The 21,242-nt window shown below is 46.8% G+C and overlaps 1 protein-coding gene and 1 long non-coding RNA gene across 2 annotated transcripts in view; both read left to right on the top strand.

Moving 5' to 3' along the window:
• Positions 3,974 to 21,242, top strand: part of SMYD2 (SET and MYND domain containing 2) — a 53,707-nt gene continuing 36,438 nt past the window's right edge. Inside the window, exon 1 of the mRNA XM_018060735.1 lies at positions 3,974 to 4,291. Coding sequence (XP_017916224.1) covers positions 4,119 to 4,291 — 173 coding nt within the window. The 5' untranslated portion in view covers positions 3,974 to 4,118. The remainder of the gene's footprint in view (positions 4,292 to 21,242) is intronic.
• LOC108637790 lies at positions 4,711 to 9,860 on the top strand. Its single transcript, XR_001919330.1, has 3 exons — positions 4,711 to 5,430; positions 9,458 to 9,559; positions 9,725 to 9,860. It is a non-coding gene; the product is annotated as an uncharacterized LOC108637790 (long non-coding RNA).

Genomic DNA, 21,242 nt, shown 5'->3' with positions numbered 1-21,242 from the left:
GGACCTACTTACCTCCTAAAATCATCTAGAACAACACTCTTCCTCTAGCCTTGCTCTAGTCACCCTTTCATCATGGTCACACTTCTTCCAACCAACAACACTTTGCACATGTTACCAAATCAAGCTTGGGTCTGCTCACCATGTGCAGTAAAGCTGATCTACTGATACAAGGTTGTGGTGAGGAAAGAGCAGCATTTATTGCAGGATACCAAGCACGAAGTCCACATAACTAGTGCCCAGAAGGTTTGAACTCCCCAGTGGCTTTCAGGGAATGGTTTTAAAAATGGTGATGGGGTTGTGGGGTGTACGACCAACTTGCAGACATTCTTCTGATCAGTTGGGAGGGAGGTAATCTGGAGTCAACATCATCAACCTTCTGGTTCCAACCTGTCTGGGGTCTGTGATGTGCTGATGGTCACCATGCAGTTAACTTCTTCCACCTGACAGGGATTTCAGTATCTGTAAAGCAGCCCAGAGGATGGCTCAGAATATTACCTATAACCCTTGACGCTGCTACTGCTAAGTCATTTCAGTCGTGTCCAACTCTGTGCGAACCCATAGACAGCAGCCCACCAGGCTCTGCTGTCCCTGGGATTCTTCAGGCAAGAGCACTGGAGTGGGTTGCCATTGCCTTCTCCAATGCATGAAAGTGAAACGTGAAAGTGAAGTCGCTCAGTCTTGTCCGACCCTCAGCGACCCCATGGAGTGCAGCCTTCCAGGCTCCTCCGTCCATGGGATTTTCCAGGCAAGAGTACTGGAGTGAGTTGCCATATAACCCTTGAGGAGGAACTAAATGATTTTGGCTTTATTTAATGGATAAACTATTGTTTTGTCTTGCTTGACTGTTTTCCCTTTTTTGTACATTCTCTCACTTCTTAAACTTACTCCTTGGAACCTGGGGAAGGCCTGGGAGGCTAAAGTTTTCCTACAGACAGGAGGCAGGTGGGGGACATGGGATCTGTTCCCAGAAGGCCCCACGGGGTCCTGCTCGGTTACACATGCTGTTCCCTCTGTTTAGAATGCTTGTCCCTCCTCTTCTCTTGATTAAGTTCTGTTCATCTTTCAGATATTAGTTCAGTCATTACTGTCTCTGAAAAGCATTCCTCAGTCAGTCAGTTCAGTCGCTCAGTTGTGTCCAACTCTTTGCGACCTCATGAATCACAGCACGCCAGGCCTCCCTGTCTATCACCAACTCCTGCAGGTTACTCAGACTCACGTCCATCGAGTCAGTGATGCCATCCAGCCATCTCATCCTCTGTCGTCCCCTTCTCCTCCTGCTCCCAATCCCTCCCAACATCAGAGTCTTTTCCAATGAGTCAACTCTTCGCATGAGGTGGCCAAAGTACTGGAGTTTCAGCTTTAGCATCATTCCTTCCAAAGAACACCCAGGACTGATCTCCTTTAGAATGGACTGGGTGGATCTCCTTGCAGTCCAAGGGACTCTCAGGAGTCTTCTCCAACACCATAGTTCAAAAGCATCAATTCTTCGGTGCTCAGAAAAGCATTCCTAGACTAGGTCATGTCCTCTAAGCACTGCTCCAGCACTTGAGACTGTTGACAGTTTATATTTGTTTATGTGATTATCTGATTAATGTCTGCTTCCTCTGCCAGACAGACTGTACAAAGCTCTGTGAGGACAGGGAATAAGTCAGTTTTTTGTTGTTGTTCTCATTACCATTATATCACAAGCCTTTATCACTGTTGCTGGAACACAGTAAGCATATCATAAATATTTACATGATGAATGGATATGTCTTGGAATCTCTTGCTAGCTCTGCTTCATTTTCCTCATTAGTAAGAAAGTGCCTCTTCCATTCTCCCAAATTCTAGAATATTTATGGTTCCTGTTTTTTTTGGGGGGGGTTTTAAAAAAAACACTATTTATTTATTTGGCTGTGCTGGGTCTTAGTTGCAGCATGTGGGATCTTCAGTTTCAACATACGAGATTTAGTTCCCCAAACAGGGATCCAACCCGGGCCCCCACATTGGGAGCTTGGAGTCTTGGCCACTGGACCACCAGGGAAGTCTCTGGTTCCTGTCTTGAGCCTACAAGATTGACTCTCATGTGCCCGCTGTGTCCAGTGGTGTCTTAACAGGTGGTCCCGTGTTCAGTCGCCTCCCTTCCAGTCTATCGGCGAAGCTGCAGCAGAACTGTTCACAGCACTGGACTGATCAGCGCACCCCTCTGCTTAACCATTTTCAGTGACCCCCATACCTCCTCTGGGAGGAAACTCATCTCCTGAGAAGATGCCCTCCCTATGCTCCTGCCTCACCTCCTGTCCTCTCCCTGAGATCTCAGGCTCCACTCAACACAGCAGGTTGCAACCACACACCATTTTCTTTCAAGTCCCTCTGTCTTCACATGCAATTCTTTCAGCCCAGCCAACTGTCCTCTTCTTTTGTACTTAAGTCTCATCCATCATCCATGCCCAGCTCAAAGGTTACGTGAATGTGGCACCTGCCTTGACCACACCTGCTTTCTCCACGCTGTTTGTCCTCTCCTGCCTGTTTGCCTGCAGAATGCTTTGTACAAGCCGCCGTAACACCACTTGTCTCAGAGAGCTGTCTTTGCAGAGGGTCATTCCACTTAAGAACATGGGCCTCATATTCAGACTGACTGGAGGCTGAAACCAAATTTTGCAACCTGTGTAGCCTTGGAAAGTATTCTGAGTTTTAGTTTCCTAGTTTTGGAAATGGGAAACATATAACACCTAACTCACTGGGCAGTTAGAATTACATATTTAATGGGGGTAATGTGTTTAAGCCACTTAGCCCAGTATTTGACCTGGTAACACCCAATAAGGATTGTGAATGTATGCAATGGAAAGGCCCAGGCCCACATTTTGCCCCTTTCTACCCCACTGACTGGCCACAGTGGGTGCTCAGTGAATGCTTCTTAAACTGTCTAAATGGGAGAGTATCCATGATGCACTCTTCTCTTCAGGAAGGCCAGAGGCTTATTCATTTTAGGAGTTTTATTGAAGGGTCAAAAATTCTGATGACATACTCAAATCACATTGATCTTACCCTTTGCTGAACCACTCCTGAACTTACACAGGCAACCTAGTTTGAGATCACACTTTCAGTATTCGTGCTTTTGCTAAACCCTCTCTTCATGCACGGAGTCCTTAAGCCCGCACATCAACTGCAGCCTTTCCACACTCCTATGCAGAACAGATTAAACCCTTCTTTCTCATACGGAAAATCCTCTCTGTGACTCATAACCTAACTGACTTTTCTAAGATGACAGTGCGTGGTCAAGCCGATTCGACCCCTAGCCGTGTGCTCTGGCCACAGCACGGCACTGTCTCCAGGCAAGTCTTAAGTTCCTTGACTGAAAGGTTATCTCCTGCCTCCTCCGCATCGTTGCCTGTACGCAGAGTCTGAGTGAGCAAGCCTGACCAGTGCACTTCCTTTTCCGTCCACGTAATTAACTTCCACCGGAGGGGCAGAGGGAAAAAAGTAGGTTCACAATCAATACTTGAGATTGCTGGGAGTCACACTGGGCTCTAAAAACCTTTCACCTTGGGGAGGCACCTTTGAACCCTCTGCACATCACTTTCCTACAGCGGTTTCCCTTCGGCGTTCCCCGAGGACTCCTTCTAGGGTTTTCGACAAGGACAGACGAACCGAACTGAAGGTTGAGAAGCATCTTGCCCCCCAACCCCGCCAACTTCTATTAACCCCGCGCGGGCCATCCTACTGGCTGGTCCAGGGGAGGCGCTGGGTACCTGCCCCACCGCGACCCCATCCCGCCCACCGGAACGCGGCCGCGGCCCGCGCCCTCCGCCAGGACGCACACGCCTCCGCCCTCCGGCCTGGAGCCGCCCCGGGGGACGCAGCTCCGGGCGGTGGCCGCAGCGGCCGACAGTTGGCCGAGTGGGGGGCCGCGGGCGAGGGTCCCGCGCGCGGGGCGGGGCCGCCGGGCCGGGTCCCCCGCCTCCCGGGGGCGCGCGAGCGCCGGGCGGGGCCGCCGTCCCTTCCGGGGAAGCGGTGGCCGCCGCGTCCGCCGGGCGGCTTCCCGCCCCCGCGGCTCCGGGTGACGCTGCTCCAATAACAGCGCGCGGGGAGCCGCAGCCGCGGGGCTCCCCCCCCACCGCGCCAGCCCGGCCACCGGGATGAGGGCCGAGGGCGACGGCGGGCTGGAGCGCTTCTGCAGCCCGGGCAAGGGCCGGGGTCTGCGGGCCCTGCAGCCCTTCCAGGTGGGGGACCTGCTCTTCTCCTGCCCGGCCTACGCCTACGTGCTCACGGTCAGCGAGCGCGGCAACCACTGCGAGTTCTGCTTCGCCAGGTAGGGCGGCGCCGGCGGGCGCGCAGGGGCTCGGGGGGCGCCGCGCGCGCGGGCGGGCGGGAGTGCGCGCGCCTCGCGGGGTCCTAGCGCCCGCGGCTCCAGGGCGGGGGTGGGGAGCGGGAGGGGACCTGGAACTCGGGACTGGCCGGGCCACGTGCACTCAGCAAGACCTGCCAAGTTCCCGTCGCACGCCCTGCACCACGGCACGTTTCCCTGCTGGCCCCGGCGGGCTGTGCGAACCCGCCAGGGCAGGGTCGTGCCTGCAACACGTGGGCTCGGAGCCAGACTTGCTCCCCAGCCCTGGCCACTCGGCGCTTTGCCGGCGGGGCCCCAGGTTTCGCGCAGCGGCCACAGCACAAGTCACCTTTCACTTGTGCTTCCTGCGATGAGATCTGTGCCCTCCTCCTTCCCCTCAGCCCCGCGCTGCCGCAGGCTTGCCGTGTTACCGCCGAGGAACTTAATGACACTTCGTATTTCATGTGAAGTACGTGGCCCCTCGTCTTTCTTGTCACCCTCTGCGCTTGGTGTTTGGGGAGAAGCCAGGGGGGCACCGATCCGGGATTCAGAGGGACTGCAACGGGGGGACGGGATCTAGCCCTGGTTTGGGGTTGGGAAAACCTGGTTGCTTGGGGGATTAGGCAAAACGTCTGGTTAGAATTGGTATTTAAATGGAGCAAATCATGTTATGTGTGTATATGTGTATATATTCACATACACCAACGCATAATTATATCTTCAAGCCTTATGACAATTTCAGACCTAAAGGCACCCTTAGAAAGCGTGAATGCCACACTTTCAGTTTTAAGGGGGAGAGAACTACTACCCAGAGAAGAAGTATGTATATTCACGCTTATAGTTAAGAAAATCAAATCTGATGTTCTCAGTTCTGCCGATTGCCTACCTAGCCAAGTCTTCAATAAAAGGACTGAGGCAGGAACCATGGCATTGGAGTTTATGCCATGGGACCTTCCCTGACCCTGTTTCCCTTTCTTTGAACCTCAGTTTCTTCATCTTCCAAGTGGAGATTTCTGGGCTAGATTAAGCCCACCTGAGGTTTGCAGGTACCTTTTGAATACAGGTCTCCAGTCCAACACACACCGAAGAACTCAGTGCCTGAGATATGTTCATCTTATTCCACGGTAAGACAGAGCAAAAGAAGGGACAAAAGCTAAATACTATAGTCATCTTGCCCAGACTCCCTGCCAGAGCTGTCTTCCGCTTTGGGGGGACCTGGAAAGGAACTAGACACAGAATCATGCCGTGGGCAGCTTAAGGGCTGTATGTGATGTGTCTCTTTGAATTGGTGAGCCAAGAGCTAAAGGGTCATGGCACCACTTTGCGACGTTTGAGTGAAGTGAGCATTGGGTTTTCCCAAAGTTAAAAAGGCTGCTGTGTCTGGTCCCTTGATCTTCTGAGCCTCGCTGTGGCTCAGAGTCTGAAGCAGCGTGGGTGTCTGGAGTGGCAGGAGCAAAGCAAGGTCACCCCGCACAGAAGGGGCCTCCCTCCTCCGTCAGGGATCCTGGTGATTCCTGGGATCCATCGTGGCAGAGAAGACTGTGGGACCAGGCACCTAGTAGGCGCTCAGATGTCTGTTACCAGACTCCTCCTCCGGTGAATTATAGATCAAATCCAGCTGGGTTCGCAGTGGAGCAGCAGAGCGGAGAGATGGTTCTCTTTCGCCTCCGAACTGTACCTGCTACACATGCCCTCACCTCCGGACCGGAAAGTGCCCCAGGTGCGGCTTGGCCAGTCACCCCGCCCTATGGGATGGCGTTTGCCTCTGTTTCCCCCTTTTCTGAATGACAGTCATTAGTGTCACTGTTGCCTTAGGCCCCTCTCCAGCGCTGCCCCTGCACCAGGGAGGGACCGCTGCACCTCCTCTTGCTTTTCTCTGGCTTAGGTGAACTTTTGTCAACACCCACAGTTCCTTTCTTCTCTCTCCCTGAGGACTCATTTGAAATCAGCTAAAATAACACACAGGCTATGATGACATCATGACATCATGACACCTGTGAAATCAGAAATATCTTTGTACTCACTCTGTGGTTTCTTTTAAATCCAGTTCACTTAGAATTAGTGGCTAGATCAATCTCAAAGATTTAGCATTCTTTCTCCTGTCAGCTGTTCGTATAGACCGAGGACAGATTATTCTGTTCAGCTATACTGGAGGTCACGTGTATGTCCCCATGGTTCCCCCAGGGATAGGAACAGAATTCCCAAATACTCTTCCATGACTTCCCCTCCCCTGCCATAAAAAGAAAACTGCACATATTGTTTCTTGTGCCAGAAGTTGAAGGTAAATAATATTGCTTAAGACAAATGAGCCTGCAGAGATCTTCCCTATCATATTAATTGTATTAGGGTTTGACTTATTTTGGGGAAAAGAAGTGATCTTTTTCAGAATAAGTATGTTCTGCAAATGGAAAAATAATAGGAAGTCTCTTAAGTCAGAGCAAAGTGGAATTCTTACTGTCAGGGTAACACAGGCAAAAGTTTGCCTCTGTATCACATTTTCTTAGGGTGACACTTGGGAAGATGTGTATCTTGCCTCAGCTGCTAAGAGGCAGCTCCTAAAAATATGAATGTCTTCAAGTTGGGAGCTGTCCTCATCAGACCTCTTAGATTTTGTGTGTGTGTGTGCGCACAACGCATGCAAGCACATACGTTGGGTATGGTCAGTATTTTGTGGCACACTTTTCCACTTGATATTTAATGTATTTTAACACTTGCTAGTATTTGTCTCAGAAAGAGAAAAATCTGTAACCCATGTTCCATCTGAGAGGGCTTCCCTGGTAGCTCAGTGATAAAGAATCCACCTGCCAGTACAGAAAACCCGGGTTTGATTCCTGAGTCAGGAAGATCCCTGAAGAAGGGAATGGCAACCCACTCCAGTATTCTTGCCTGGAGAATTCCATGGACAGAGGAGCCTGGCAGGCTACAGTCCATGGGGTCCCAAAGAGTTGGACATGATTGAGTGACTTTCACTTTCTATAGGCACATGCTCCTATAATCTGTTCCCTGCATCTTTTTACATGTGTTTTAAAGAAATGGGTAGGAAGATTAAGATAGCCAACAGGGACTTTCCTCGTGGTCCAGTGGTTAAGAATCCACACTTCCGTTGCAGGGATCATAGGTTTCCATCCCTGGTCCAGGAACTAAAACCCCTCATGTGCATGGTGTTCCCCCCAAAAAGGTATATGTACACACACAGGCACACGCACACACACACACACACAGACAACAGATTTCCTCTAAAAAGTTACGCTGAAGAATATAAAATTCAGCCATTTGTACAGTAGATAATGAGATATTGGTTTGCCATTTTCAACATTTCAGTATTTCAAGTTTTTCTTTTATTTAGAGACTGCAAAGGAGGGACTTTGGGGCCAGATGGACCGGTTGGAATTCTGGTTTCATCCCTTCCTGATGGATTGTCTTGAGCCAAATTATTTAGCCCCTCTGGGCTTGCTAGGTGGTACTAGTGGTAAAGAACCCACCTGTCAGTGCAGGAGACATAAGAGATGTGGGTTTGATCCCTGGGTGGGGAAGATGCCCTGGAGGAGGGTGTGGCAACCCACTCTAGTATTCTTGCCTGGAAATCACATGGACAGAGAAGCCTGGCAGTCTACAACCCATAGGGTGGCACAGAGTCAGACATGACTGAAGCAGCTTAGCATGCACGCACTTACTCCCAGCTTCCTTTATCTGTAAGCAGTGCACATTAACACCCACCTCCTGAGCTGGTCCTGAGTCAGGGAAGTCAAGTGCCTAGTACAACCCAGACCCCTCGGGAGGTGTCACAATTGGCTCGGTGTCTTGCTTTTATGGACTTGTTTGATGAGCTCTGTTGGCTAAATGTTAAACAGTATGAGAACATATTCTCATTTCAGGAACATTTTTATGGCGGTCGGGTTGAGCTGGGGAATACTGGGAAGAAAATATTATACCTTGTTGGCCAGTGGAATCATCATTCAGATGGCAAGTTGACCCAGAGTTGAAAGCAGCGGTTCTCAACCTCCCATTCAATTGCGTAAATAATGGGTGTCTGGGATCAGTTTTCAGTATTTTCCAAAACCTGATGAAAATGATATGATGAGCCTACACAGATAAAGCTTTATTATTTCTTTTTAAGGAGCCTTGTGTAGCTCCAAAATGATTAACGACTTGAATACTCTTTTGCCCTGGAATTAAACAAAGGTTTGAAATAAGAAACAGAGGAAAACAGAATGTTCCACCTAGCAAGGATACCACAGCTCTGCTCTGCTCTCTGCCTTCAGCATGATTCAGCTGTGGCAAGGGGCAGTCCTGCAAGACATCACGTGTGCACAGTGCCAGGACAGGAACATTTTTCACACGCAGGGAGCATCATTTCTGTGCTGGTGTATCAGGGCCCAGTGACCAAGCTGCATGATTAGCAACGATTTGAGACGAAAGAGGCAGACTGGCAGCAGGATAGATATCCTAAGTGAAATTCAAACCCTGGTGAGTTAAAACCACCATCTAACCCCTTTCCCTCCAAAAAGCAATTGCACAATATCCTCTCGATTGTAAAAATTTGAAGATCCCGTATAAAATGATATTCCTTTAAATCGTGTTGCTCTTTGCAACTCATAAAGCGTTTCCAGGTACATTTGTGTTTTGATCCTCCCAGGATGGCTTGTGTAGAGAAGACCTTGTCCTGTGTTACATAGGAAGTAACTGAGTGTTGGAAAAGTTGTTTCCTTGAATTTAACATTTTTGAGGGGAAGATATTGAGTGCCCCCTAAGGACCAGCCTCTCCATGGAGGGAACTGTGTCTTTCTGTTCTGAGTGTGGTTTTCCTTCACTGTCCTTTTTTTTTTTTATTTAAAATTTTTTATTGGACGATGATTGCTTTGAAATATTGTGCTGGTTTCTGCCATACATCTACATGACTCAGCCACACATATCTCTGTCCCTTTTGACCTGAAACTACCGTGTGGTTCACACCTGGACACGAGGACTTAAGTCACCTCTGCTTTCTCAGGTGAACACAATTTTTATCACCTCTTCCCCCTGCCCTTGCCCCTGTGGATAATGCAACAGATTAATACATCGTTTCTAAAAGTTCAGCAAAATCAATTGATTCATCTGTCTTGGATTTATATCTTATGCTGCTGCGGTTTCAGGGATTTTTTTTTTTTTCAGTTCCGACGGTTTGGAATTTGTATAACAACTGCATATATTCTTCTGTATCGTCCACTATTACCTGATAAAATGTGAAAATAAATATGAGGCTCTAGTCCTTTGGTGAGTTTGGCATATTTTTATTTTTTTAAAATTTCACTTTTATTTCTTTACTTTGACTGCGTTGGGTCTTCGTTGCTGTGTGCGGGCTTTCTCTAGTTGGGTGAGTGGAGGCTACTCTTTGTCGAGGTGCACAGGCTTCTCATTGCGGTGCCTTTCTCGTTGCAGAGCGCAGTCTTTGGGCACGTGGGCTTCAGTAGTTGCAGTCCTCACCATCAGTCATTGAGGCACCTGGGCTTAGTTGCCCCATGGCATGTTGGGTCTTCCCAGACCAGGGATCGAACCCAGGTTCGATGGACTGGACTCTTGCATTAGCAGATGGACTCTTTACTACTGGACCACCAGGGAAGTCTGGGATATTCTTAAATATGTTCAAATTATTTAAAAGGCGTTTGTCATCTTCGTCTTTATAGGTACGTATAAAGAGTTTGTTTCTGTGTGCTCTGGTAGGGCAGCATGAGGATGTTAACCACGCCTGCCTATTTTTTCCCTTAAACAGACCCATTCTTCAGAACTTTGCTCTATGCAAAGTTAAACAGACATGGTTTGGGAACAGAAGTCATGATGCAGCTGTGCTGAAAGGCCCCTGGATGGTATTCCTGTAGGACAAGCACTGTCTGACCTAATGGCACACTGTCTGTCCAAAGATTCTTTAAAAGATGCTCAGAAATGTCTTTAATTTCTTTGGGAAGATTCAGGGTTCAGGGCTGTAGTTTGGCAGCAGCTGATTTACAACAGAACTCAGAACTGCTAAGAACCTGGGACAGTGAAGTTATCTTCAGTTCAGATTAGTTCAGTCGCTTAGTCATGTCCGACTCTTTGTGACCCCATGAATCGCAGCACGCCAGGCCTCCCTGTCCATCACCAGCTCTCGGAGTTCACTCAGACTCGCATCCATCGAGTCAGTGATGCCATCCAGCCATCTCATCCTCTGTCGTCCCCTTCTCCTCCTGCCCCCAATCCCTCCCAGCATCAAAGTCTTTTCCAATGAGTCAACTCTTCACATGAGGTGGCCAAAGTACTGGAGTTTGAACTTTAGCATCATTCCTTCCAAAGAACACCCAGGACTGATCTCCTTTAGAATGGACTGTTTGGATCTCCTTGCAGTCCAAGGGACTCTCAAGAGTCTTCTCCAGCACCACAGTTCAAAAGCATCAATTCATCTTATAGAACTTGAAAACTGCAAAGAAAGTTGCTACTTGATTTTGGTGTTTGAGACTTAACTCTTTTGCCTGAGGTTCATATCCCCTTTCTTTTTCTTGTCAATATAAAGAAAACGTGAAATCATTGTAATTTTAAGCCACTGTATTTCTGCATCCCGAGGAGGCAGTCAGTAATTACAAATATCCCTTTGTAACTGGAGTCATCAATAACTAAGGTCGTTCCCACCATACGCACATCTTGTTTTTTGTACTTCAGACGTGGAGGGAAGTAATCACATTTCTCAGTTTGAGGACTGCTTTCATCTGACCTGTGCCAGGACAATTGGATTGAAATTTCTCCTTTCTTACTGATTCTGCATTCCCATGTCCTGTTCCTCTCAAAGGCAGCCCGGCTCTGCTTTGCCTGCTTGCCTTTAAGTCCATGAGTATATAGTCCTGATCACCACCAGGGAACTAGGAACAGGGCACCCTGATTGTATTTGACCAGATGCAGGCTTTGAGCCCTCTTCTGGAGAGGCTTCCCTGGTAGCTCAGCTGGTGAAGAATCTGCCTGCAATGCAGAAGACCCTGGTTCAATTCCTGGGTTGGGAAGATCCCCTGGAGAAGGGATAGGCTACCCACTGCAGTATTCTTGGGCTTCCCTAGTGGCTCAGACAGTAAAGAATCCGCCTGCAGTGTGAGAGACCTGGGTTTGATCCCTGGGTTGGGAAGGCATGGCAACCATGGCAACCCCCTCCAGTAATCTTGCCTGGAGAATCCCCATGGAGAGCGGAGCCTGGCGGGCTGTAGTCCATAGGAGCACAAAGAGTCAGACACGGAGCCACTAAGCACAACAGAGCGCTGGTCAGCCTGGAGGTTAGTCGCTTCTGGAGCCGTCCCCTTGCCTCTGGAGAGGGGCCCACTCTGGGACTAGAGGTCTCTGTCCTCTCTCAAGGGATCTGTATTAATGCGATCAATCTCTGTACACCACCATCAGTCTCCCATTCTCATCCCAACCCTCGCATCTCTGGATTTCTAGTGAATCTGTGGGAGTTTAGGGGTGCAGTCCTCCAGCAGGGAATTGACTGAAGTAACTGCCTTTTCAGGGGCTGAACCCATGACCTTGGCCTCATTAGCACAGGCACTCTAACCAGTCACAAAGCCACACACCTCACTTTGTGTAACTTCTGCTGACTCTGTTCCTACCACCCTCGGAGGCCTCCTTTTCAATTGCAAAGGCGTTCACGCCAGCACAATAGAACAGAAGGAAATCGGATCTCTTCTAGACTTCTCTGAAGGCCAGAGATATGCGATTTAGCAGGAAAATAAGACCAAAGTGTCTTGAGGGTTCAGGAAACAACTTATCTTTCTAGTCCATGCATTTGTTGAGAATCCAACTGTGTGTCTCATATTTTCCTTCCATCAAAAATTTAAAAATACTGTGGGACTCCTTGTGCCAATGTATTAAATAAAACCTAGGGGCTAAGTGGAAGGTTTCTGATGACTGAGTGGAAATATGGCATGTGCATTATTCAAGTGGATTGGGTTCGCTTCTTAAAGGAGTACATCCAAGAATCCATCAGTGCTTCTGTTTCACAAGTTTATAGTCCCTAGAAACCAAAATAAATGCTTGCTGTGATAGCTGAGACACCACTGTGTATCTGCAAGTCCACTGCGATGAACAGGACATCTCATCGCCCAGGGAATCTGCGGTCACCACTTGGGGGAGAGGAAGAATAAGGACGATTCCTTCACGGAGAAGCGAATTTCACACCAAGGCCTGAAGACATAGGCGTATCCTGGGGGAGGGAGGTGCAAAGGAAGTCTGGCTGACAGCAGGATGCACTTTTTCATCTGAGCCAAATAGAAATCTCAAGGATTTTATATCCTGGCACTTGAAAGGAGTTATGTTGCCATCTGTGACAAAATGAAAAGATGTTGGACCGGAGGAGTTTTTTGTCTTGAGTCTGTGAGGACCAGGAAAGGCTCTTCAAGGGGTGTGGGCCCTGGGGCTCAGATCTTGTTGATTTTCTTCACTTGTGCCACCTGAAAACATCTCTTACTCCTCAGTTACACAAATCTCGAGCAGAGTGACGGTCACTGTCAGTCACAGGTTCTTAAAACCTCAGCAGTAAGAGACATTTAATGATTAAGCTGTCTGAGAGCAGGGATTCTGTTTTTAATATATTCAGCAAATATTCATATTTGTGGGGCATTCACTGTGGTTCTGGGCTTCCCAAGCGGCACAGTGATAATCTGCCTGCCAGTGCAAGAGATGCAGGTTCGATCCCTGAATCGGGACGATCCCCTGGAGAAGAAGATGCCAGCGCACTCTAGTATTCTTGCCGGGAGAACCCCATGGACGGAGGAGCCTGGTGGGCTACAGTCCACGGGGTCGCAGAGAGTCGGACAGGACTGAGCAGCTGGCACACACTAGGTTCTGAATCCCGGTGGAAAAAAGGAACAAAAATCCCTCCCACCATGAAGCTTCTGTTCCAGTAGGTTTAATTCATCTTTATTTTATGCACCGTAGACTGAAAAGAAAAAGCACAGCATGAGAGTCGTGAATTAAGTTTTATTTGAGGGCAGAATGAGGACTTACTGCCCAAGAGACAGCTTCTCAGATAGCTCGGAGGCCCTGTTCTGAAGAGGTGGGTGCGGGAGTTCAGCGTACGTTTGATTTTGGTGAAACGCACAGCAGAAGGTTGCTGCTAATCCTAAGGGGGCTTCCCTGGTGGCTCAGTGGGTAAAGAATCTGCCTGTAATGCAGGAGACCCAGATTCCATCCCTGGGTTGGGAAGATCCCCTGGAGAAGGGAATGGCAACCCTCTCCAGTGTTCTTGCCTGGAGAATCGCATGGACAGAGGAGCCCGGTGCACTACCGTCCATGGGGTCACAAAAGAGTCTCAAGAAGGTTGTGACTAGTCACGAGCAGCAGATGTCTCTGCTAATGATTTTAGTGCTTTTCTAGATACGAGGAGATGTCAGAAGTTGGGCTCATAAAATTGTCTGAAAATTTCTAGCTATCTGAAGGCCTGTTCTGCCGGTTCTTCCCAGAGCGCAGAGTGCCTCACTCCTCGTCTCCACCCTGGACTCCTTTCAGGCAGTGGTTCAAGGTCAGCGACTGCAGTGGCTAGTGATGTCATCCTTGTAGAAGCAGATAGCAAGTGACAATTTTTAGCTGATGCTGTAGTGCCTTGAACTTTGTCATTTTAGCAGAGTTTTTGTTAAAGGCAGTAATGTTTTGAGTTCAGTGCTTTCTTTCCTCAAACACTGATAATCCATGTATGTATGTCATAAAACTGTTGACCAAGAAGTTTAAGCACACACTCTAGTTCATGACTTATGCAAACTAAGGGAGAACTCTGATCAGATAATACTGGGTCAAATGAAACTGTAGCATCCCTGCACTGTGTTAAAATAGCAGCACTTTGGGTAGACATTTTTTGGAATTTGATGAAATTTGGTCTACTCATACACTTGAATCAGTTCAGTTCAGTCGCTCAGTCATGTCCAGCTGTTTGCGACCCCATGGACTGCAGCATGCCAGGCTTCCAACTGTCCATCACCAACTTCCGGAGCCTACTCAAACTCACGTATATCCATTAAGCTTTTTAAGTTGTATTTAGAAATATTTATTCAACTGTATTTAGAAGTGTTTATTCATACATTTGAATAAGTATTTTTAAATACAACTTTCAAAAGCTTTAGGATTTTTTTCACCTTAAAACCTTACAGGGTCACAAAGTAGTAGAGATTCGGAAACTAACAGTTGACTTATTTCACTCAATAGTAAATTGATTTCAGCACGTGTTCAGGCCTTCCGACGTACCTACCTGCTAAATATTTTCTAGGCACAGAGTGGGGAAAGCAGCCCACCGCCAACTTCTGTTTTGTGCATCTTCAGAGAGTGACCCAGTGGAAGGCCACTGTCGGGTCAAGGCTGCCTGCAGGCGCGCCCCCAAGGCTGGGCATCACAATGGTCCAGTTTGCTCTTCAGTCTTAATTTCACTCCAGCAGCTCCAAAGTGCTTATAGTGGTACATGTGTAAATGCTTGGACACACACATGCGTGTGTTTGCACCCGTAGCACCTTCTGCATACTTCCTTCATCACACTTGCTACTTGACTACAGGAACCAGGTCTTCTTCAACCTTGTAGGTCCAGCACTTAGCCTGAGGCCTGATAGTCCATGACCTCAATAAATATTTAATCAATGAACAGTCTCATTTCTGTAGTTTTATTTTACAAACAGCTCTGTGGGCAGGCCTCATCCCCTTCTCTGTTTGTTCTTGGATCCTTATAGATTCTTACAGAACACTTCATTGATCCCTGTCTTCAGGGCAGAATCTTGACTGCTCAAGTCCTCCATATTCCACCCTGCCTGGAATTATCCCTTACTGCTTTTTTCACTTAAAACCTAAACAAAATATAAGTGGTCTTTCCAGTTCCCCCACAATGGTGCTGCGTCATTCCCCAATGGTGGCTGTTACCTATGGTCAGTTCTTATAAGAGAGAATAAGTTAAAAATGAGTTTGTTGTTTCTTTCCTTTTGACTTCCTCATTGGTAAGCATCAGAGAAGTCAAAGACACATTGCAAGGAAGCATCATTGTGATCTCCCGCAGAAGTTCATATACAGAATTTCAGAGGAGAATGTTCAGTTTAAAAGCGCACACATCTGTTCTTCGGGCAGGCTTCAGCTGTTAGGGATTTTACAGGGCCTGTAAGATGAGGTTTGGTTGTAGGTGCTGTCCAGTGGCTGAAAAGAGTCATCGCCACTGTTTCATAGGCTTAGTAGCTCTCTGCTCTATATGTGAGCCTCATGGTTTTTTGTTTTTGTTTTTTTCTTTCTAAGGCAGAGGAGGATTTCGTCTCAACTAGAGTCTTTGCCGTTGTTCAGTTGCTCAGTTGTGCCCAACTCTTTGCGACCCCATGGACTGCAGCATGCCAGGCTTCCCTAGAGCCTTCACTGAAACAAATCTTAAATCAGCATCCTCACTGTTTTCTCATTGCTGAGTTTGATTTTCATGAGTCAGTGATGTGGAGAGTCATGTCTACAGTATTTTTTTAGCTGTATTGAGGAAAAATCGACAGATATGATTGTATGCAAAGTGTACAGCCTGATGATCTGGTGTACATAGAGACTGTGGGATGATTACCAAGATCAAGATAATCAGCGCATCCATCCTCTCGCATAGGTAACTTCCTTTTGTGTGACAAGAATGTTTAAGCTCAAGTCTCAGCAACTTTCAAGCATACTCTACTGTATTATTATCTGTAGTCACCGTGCCGTCCAGTAGATCCTCAGACATGTGTCTCCTTACAGCCGAAACTTTCTGCCCTTTGACCTGTGTCACTCCATTTCTCCAGGGTCATCATTTTTATGACAAGGTCAACTATTCAGTGCTGACCACCAAGCCTCCTCTTTCTCCTTGTAAATCACAGCTTCTGTTCCAACATTTGGGAAAACCTATTAGTTGCTACCTTACTGCCCTAAATATTTCCTGCTTCCCTGGAGGCCCTGGGCTCTAACTTTTAACAAGCCTCAGAACAAAGCCGGATGCCCTGGGGGGAAGGTTCAGCCCTGCTCTGGGAAGAAGCTCCCGCAGCACGTGGTCCCGTTTCACTGTTACATTGTGGATTAAAGTGCTACATGGAGCATCTTTCAGGGTTACACAAAAACCCATACCCTGAGTATTATCCTTGTCACCTGACCAGGGCTATAATAGGGTTTTGCCACAATTCCTCCAATTTTTATTTCTCTCCAATAAAAATTTGCTAGTGGAACCACTCACTCTGGGTGGGAGGCTAACTTTGTTTCTGATTGTCTTATTTCAACCCATGGTGAAGTTATATTGTGCCGCTGGGGCTTTTTTCCTTTTCTCTTTTTTCATTTGGCCGGGGCTGCCTCTGTTCAACAGAGCCTCCTTGTCACTTCTTCTATCATCGTTAGTTAAAAGTAATTGTTATTGCAAACCCACTCCATGCCAGTATCATTCTCTTTCATGGGGAAAACCCACAAAGCATTCATTTCAGTAGCAGAAAGGAGGGAGCTTACAGGATCAAATCCTTTTTATCTGGACCCGCGGCACCTGCGGCAATGCATTAACTAGCAGGAGTTGTTAATTACGATCCTAACTTGTTGATCTTCCCGGCTTCCGAATTTTAAAAGCAAGAAAATTAATCACTGCGCGTGTCTCCTCCTGTCGAAAATGACCGGAGCGTGTCTTCTGAGTTCTGCTTCAGCCACTGATAATCACACACTTGCATTTTCCTGTCACATTTCTTTCCTCCTTTTGTGGATGGAACCATTTCTTAAGTTCAAAGAGCCCTTCCATTCACAGCAAAGTAGATATTTGCCTGTAAAACAAAGGCTTTAGAAGCGTAAATCCTCTAAATATGAGTCTGAGCAAGATGGTACTGAAGATATTTCAGGAGTTGACATCACTTAAAAAAAAAAAAACACAAAAGTATGAAGACTAATTGAAAGTGTAGTAGTGGCGGGCTTCGCTTCTATTTTTTCATTTAATTTACATAACAAACCTGCGAGATAGAAACTATATCTTTATGGTGGAGGAAACAGGTTCCGAAAGGATGAATAACTTGCCCAAGATCGCATAGGACTCAAGCATGAGAAGGAAAAAGGATTTGAGACAGGGAAGTAGGAAAAGGAGCCCAGCACAGTCATCCTGCGTTGTGAAGCAGGAATCAGGAAGAGGTGGAAAGACAGCTGAGCCTGGCTTCTGGAACACTTGCTTGTCAGAGTAAGAAAATGCAGTGTCTGCCCCTTTATTCCAACCTATCCATCCATCATCAAGGTAGTTAAACCACCTAATCCATCCTGTGTGTGAGTCATTCTTAAGAAGAGTTACATTGTAAGCAGTCTGGACTGCAGAGAAGAATGCTTCGACGCTCTTCATCAAATTCTGCCCTCAAAAACTCTCAACCCAAATGGACGACAATAGGCCTAGACCAGCAGTTGTGTGTTATGGAGGCACATTTGACCTGGGTGGCTTTCTAAAACTCCCAGCACAAACCAGTCTGATGAGACTAGCTGGACCCAGCCCCAGACGGGCGTGGGCAGCTGAAGCTGAGAACCGCTCTGAGAGGTTGTGCGTGATTTCACCATTAGTGTTTCTTTCGTTCCCTTCCTTTTCAGTTATTTCACTTCATTCCTCCGAATGACCTTTATTCTTCTGTCACGGAGGGCAGTTTTCTGTTCCTTGTTTCGCAGTCTTTCCCCAAACCTCCTGGACAATTCAGATCGGGTTACATCGCAAATGAAAGCTTTACAGCTGGGTCTTCTGCAGGCACAGAGTTTATTCTAAAAGCCTTGTGTATTCCCACAGTGAAAATGGATATCCCATATGAAGTTTCTCTCTGGCTGAACTTTGCAGTCAGCAGTAGTTGGACTCTCGGGAGCTCTACTTTTTGCTCTCTGAAGCACATACACACACACACAAACCCTCTCTTGCTCTCTGAAGCACACACACCCGCATGAGCCAGCTCAGCACATTGTAATCGGGGTTTCCACCATTAGACCTACAGACTGTGTGTGTTTCGCCCTGTGGTAAGCTATGGGAAGAACTGAAGCACGTATCTGGGTAGTTTAAACAGAGTTCCCATCCCTACCCCATTTCACTGAGAACTGCTATTACCAAATAGACCAAAGGAGATTCTTAAACTGATCGCTGTCAGTAACTGGCTTAGCTTTTCTCCTCTCCGCTGAGGGCAGTCTGGCCGAGAGAATCTTTGTGAAGGATATTCACACAGGTAAGCCAGGTAGATGACCCCATAATCACATATACGGTAACATCTGCATCCGAGCCAGGCAAGGCTTTTCTGTCCTTTCTGAGAGCTGCAGTGTGTTATCACCCAGTTCCCAGAGGACGCAATCCCATGTGGACTGGCCCAGTGTCTGTCTGCAAACACACCTGGATTTACTGCCTGAATTTACTCCCTGAATGAGACAGAGGGACCTTCTTTGCACAGGCTGAATACAAATCAGCCCTTATTTTAATTCCAGTCCACTTCAGGTGACATTGAGTCCTCTGGCATAGTTGGTCAAGAGACCCTCTGTGGGGATGTTCCCCTTCCTGGATCTCATTTTCAGAAATGACTGGATTCTTCCCATTGTATCTTTGAAGCCAAGTAGCATTAACAGGAGAAGGGATAGGCTACCCACTCTGGAATCCTTGGGCTTCCCTGATGGCTCAGACAGTAAAGAATCCCCCTGCAATGCGGAAGACCTGGGTTCAATCCCTGGGTTGGGAAGATCCCCTGGAGGAGGGCATGGCAACCCACTCCAGTATTTTTGCCTGGAGAATCCCACGGACAGAGGAGCCAACCGGACTATAGCCATGTGGTCACAAAGAGTCGGACACACTGAGTGGCCAAGTACAGCATGGCGCAGCATTAACAGGATTCCACTGGAGCTGGGACATTGTGCAGACGAGGGTAAAGAATGCCTTTATTTACTCTTCATTAGTGCTATTACAGGTTCGATCCCTTGGTCAGGAAGACCCTCTTGGAGATGGGAGTGGCTTCCCACTTCAATATTCTTGCCTGGAGAATTCCATGGACAGAGGAGCCTGGCAGGCTACCGTCCATGGGGTCACAAAGAGTCTGATATGACTGAACAACTAACACTTATTTACTTACTGCTATTACCTTATCAGAAAACTAAGATCATGGCATCTGGTCCCATCACTTCATGGGAAATAGATGGGGAAACAGTGTCAGACTTTGTTTTTGGGGGCTCCAAAATCACTGCAGCCATGAAATTAAAAGACGCTTACTCCTTGGAAGAAAAGTTATGACCAACCTAGATAGCATATTCAAAAGTAGAGACATTGCTTTGCCAACAAAGGTCCATCTAGTCAAGGATATGGTTTTTTCCAGTGGTCATGTATGGATGTGAGAGTTGGACTGTGAAGAAAGCTGAGCGCCGAAAAATTGATGCTTTTAAAGTGTGGTGTTGGAGAAGACTCTTGAGAGTCCGTTGGACTGCAAGGCGATCCAGCCAGTCCATCCTAAAGGAGATCAGTCCTGGGTGTTCACTGGAGGGACTGATGCAGAGGCTGAAGCTCCAATCCTCTGGCTGCCTGATGCAAAGAGTTGACTCATTGGAAAAGACTCTGATGCTGGGAGGGATTGGGGGCAGGAGAAGAAGGGGATGACAGAGGATGAGATGGCTGGATGGCATCACCAACTCAATGGACGTGAGTCTGAGTGAACTCCGGGAATTGGTGATGGACAGGGAGGCCTGGCGTGCTGTGATTCATGGGGTCACAAAGAGTCGGACACAACTGAGCAACTGAACTGAACTGAATTACCTTATCTAGACACATAGATTATTTTTGTTTGCTGTAGTATATGCTCCTTGATCGTGTCATCATACTCAAGGAAGGATATTTTGCATGATGGAGACAAAATATGTCCCTTGATGTTTGAATTCTGATTCTGCTACCAACTTGCTGAATGGCCATGTTGAGTTAGATACTTCACCTCTAAGATCTTCAGTATCTTCATTTGAAAAGCTGGAATAATAACCTCTTCATAGAGCTGATGGAATGATTAGAAGAAATCAGCAGTTTTCAAACATTTTGTTCTTAAGATCCCTCTCTACCTATAAAAATTGAGAACTCCAAAGAGCTTTTTTGTTCACCGAGAAATTTATCAGTATTTACCATATTTATAATTTAAAATAGAAAATATTATAAAGCACTTGTTTTTTAAAATGAGGACGACTCTTCAAGACAAAAGAATTAATCAGAATAATTAATGAGTGGTGTTTTACAGTTTTGCAAATCTCTTTAATGAGAGGTTAAAGAATACAAGTGGATTCTCAGATATGCTTTTGAATTCAGTCTGGCATGTAATGTAGTTTTGGTTGACATATGCAAAGGAAATCTGGCCTCAAATAGGTGTGTAATTGGAAGGGAAGGAGTATTTTAATAGCCTTTGCAGTTAATTGTGGATATTCTTTGATTCACCGTTAGAACTCAGTGAAGTGATTTTTGTCTTAAATATTAGTTGTAACGTGCACTCTGAAGCCATGTCTATGAATTTTATGGACTCTGTTACATAAAATCCCTTAGTCTGTCTTGTACTTTGAATGACTCTTTTAGTCATGTGTAATTTTTTAAACATCATACTCTGGTCATTTGGAAAACGTTGGTTCACTCAGTTATATAGACCTCCTAAAACTTTGTTTCATCAAACCGTGAAATCAAACAAACAAAAAAAAAAACCCACAATTTTTAAAACCATCACCAATCTTTCAGATGAGAGACTGTCAAACTCTGGGCAGCAGATACATGTGTTCCAAAATTCTGATTTTTGCTTACGAGCCCACATTTTATCATTGGCAACAAATATTGCCAATTATTTTCCTTGATGTGAGGGACTCACTTCATTTATTTCCATAATATACCTGCCAAATACACAAGTCTGAACAGCCAATTTGTCTAAAGTTGTTCTTCCTAATAAAAGTGATATTTCAAGAAAATGGTGGCATGTTCAGTTTATAGCTCCAGGGATGG

Source organism: Capra hircus, chromosome 16 (genome assembly GCF_001704415.2).
Source record: "Capra hircus breed San Clemente chromosome 16, ASM170441v1, whole genome shotgun sequence".
Classification (NCBI taxonomy): domain Eukaryota; kingdom Metazoa; phylum Chordata; class Mammalia; order Artiodactyla; family Bovidae; genus Capra; species Capra hircus.
The sequence above is the reverse complement of the archived record's forward strand: the minus strand, read 5'-3'. Positions and strand labels throughout refer to the sequence as shown.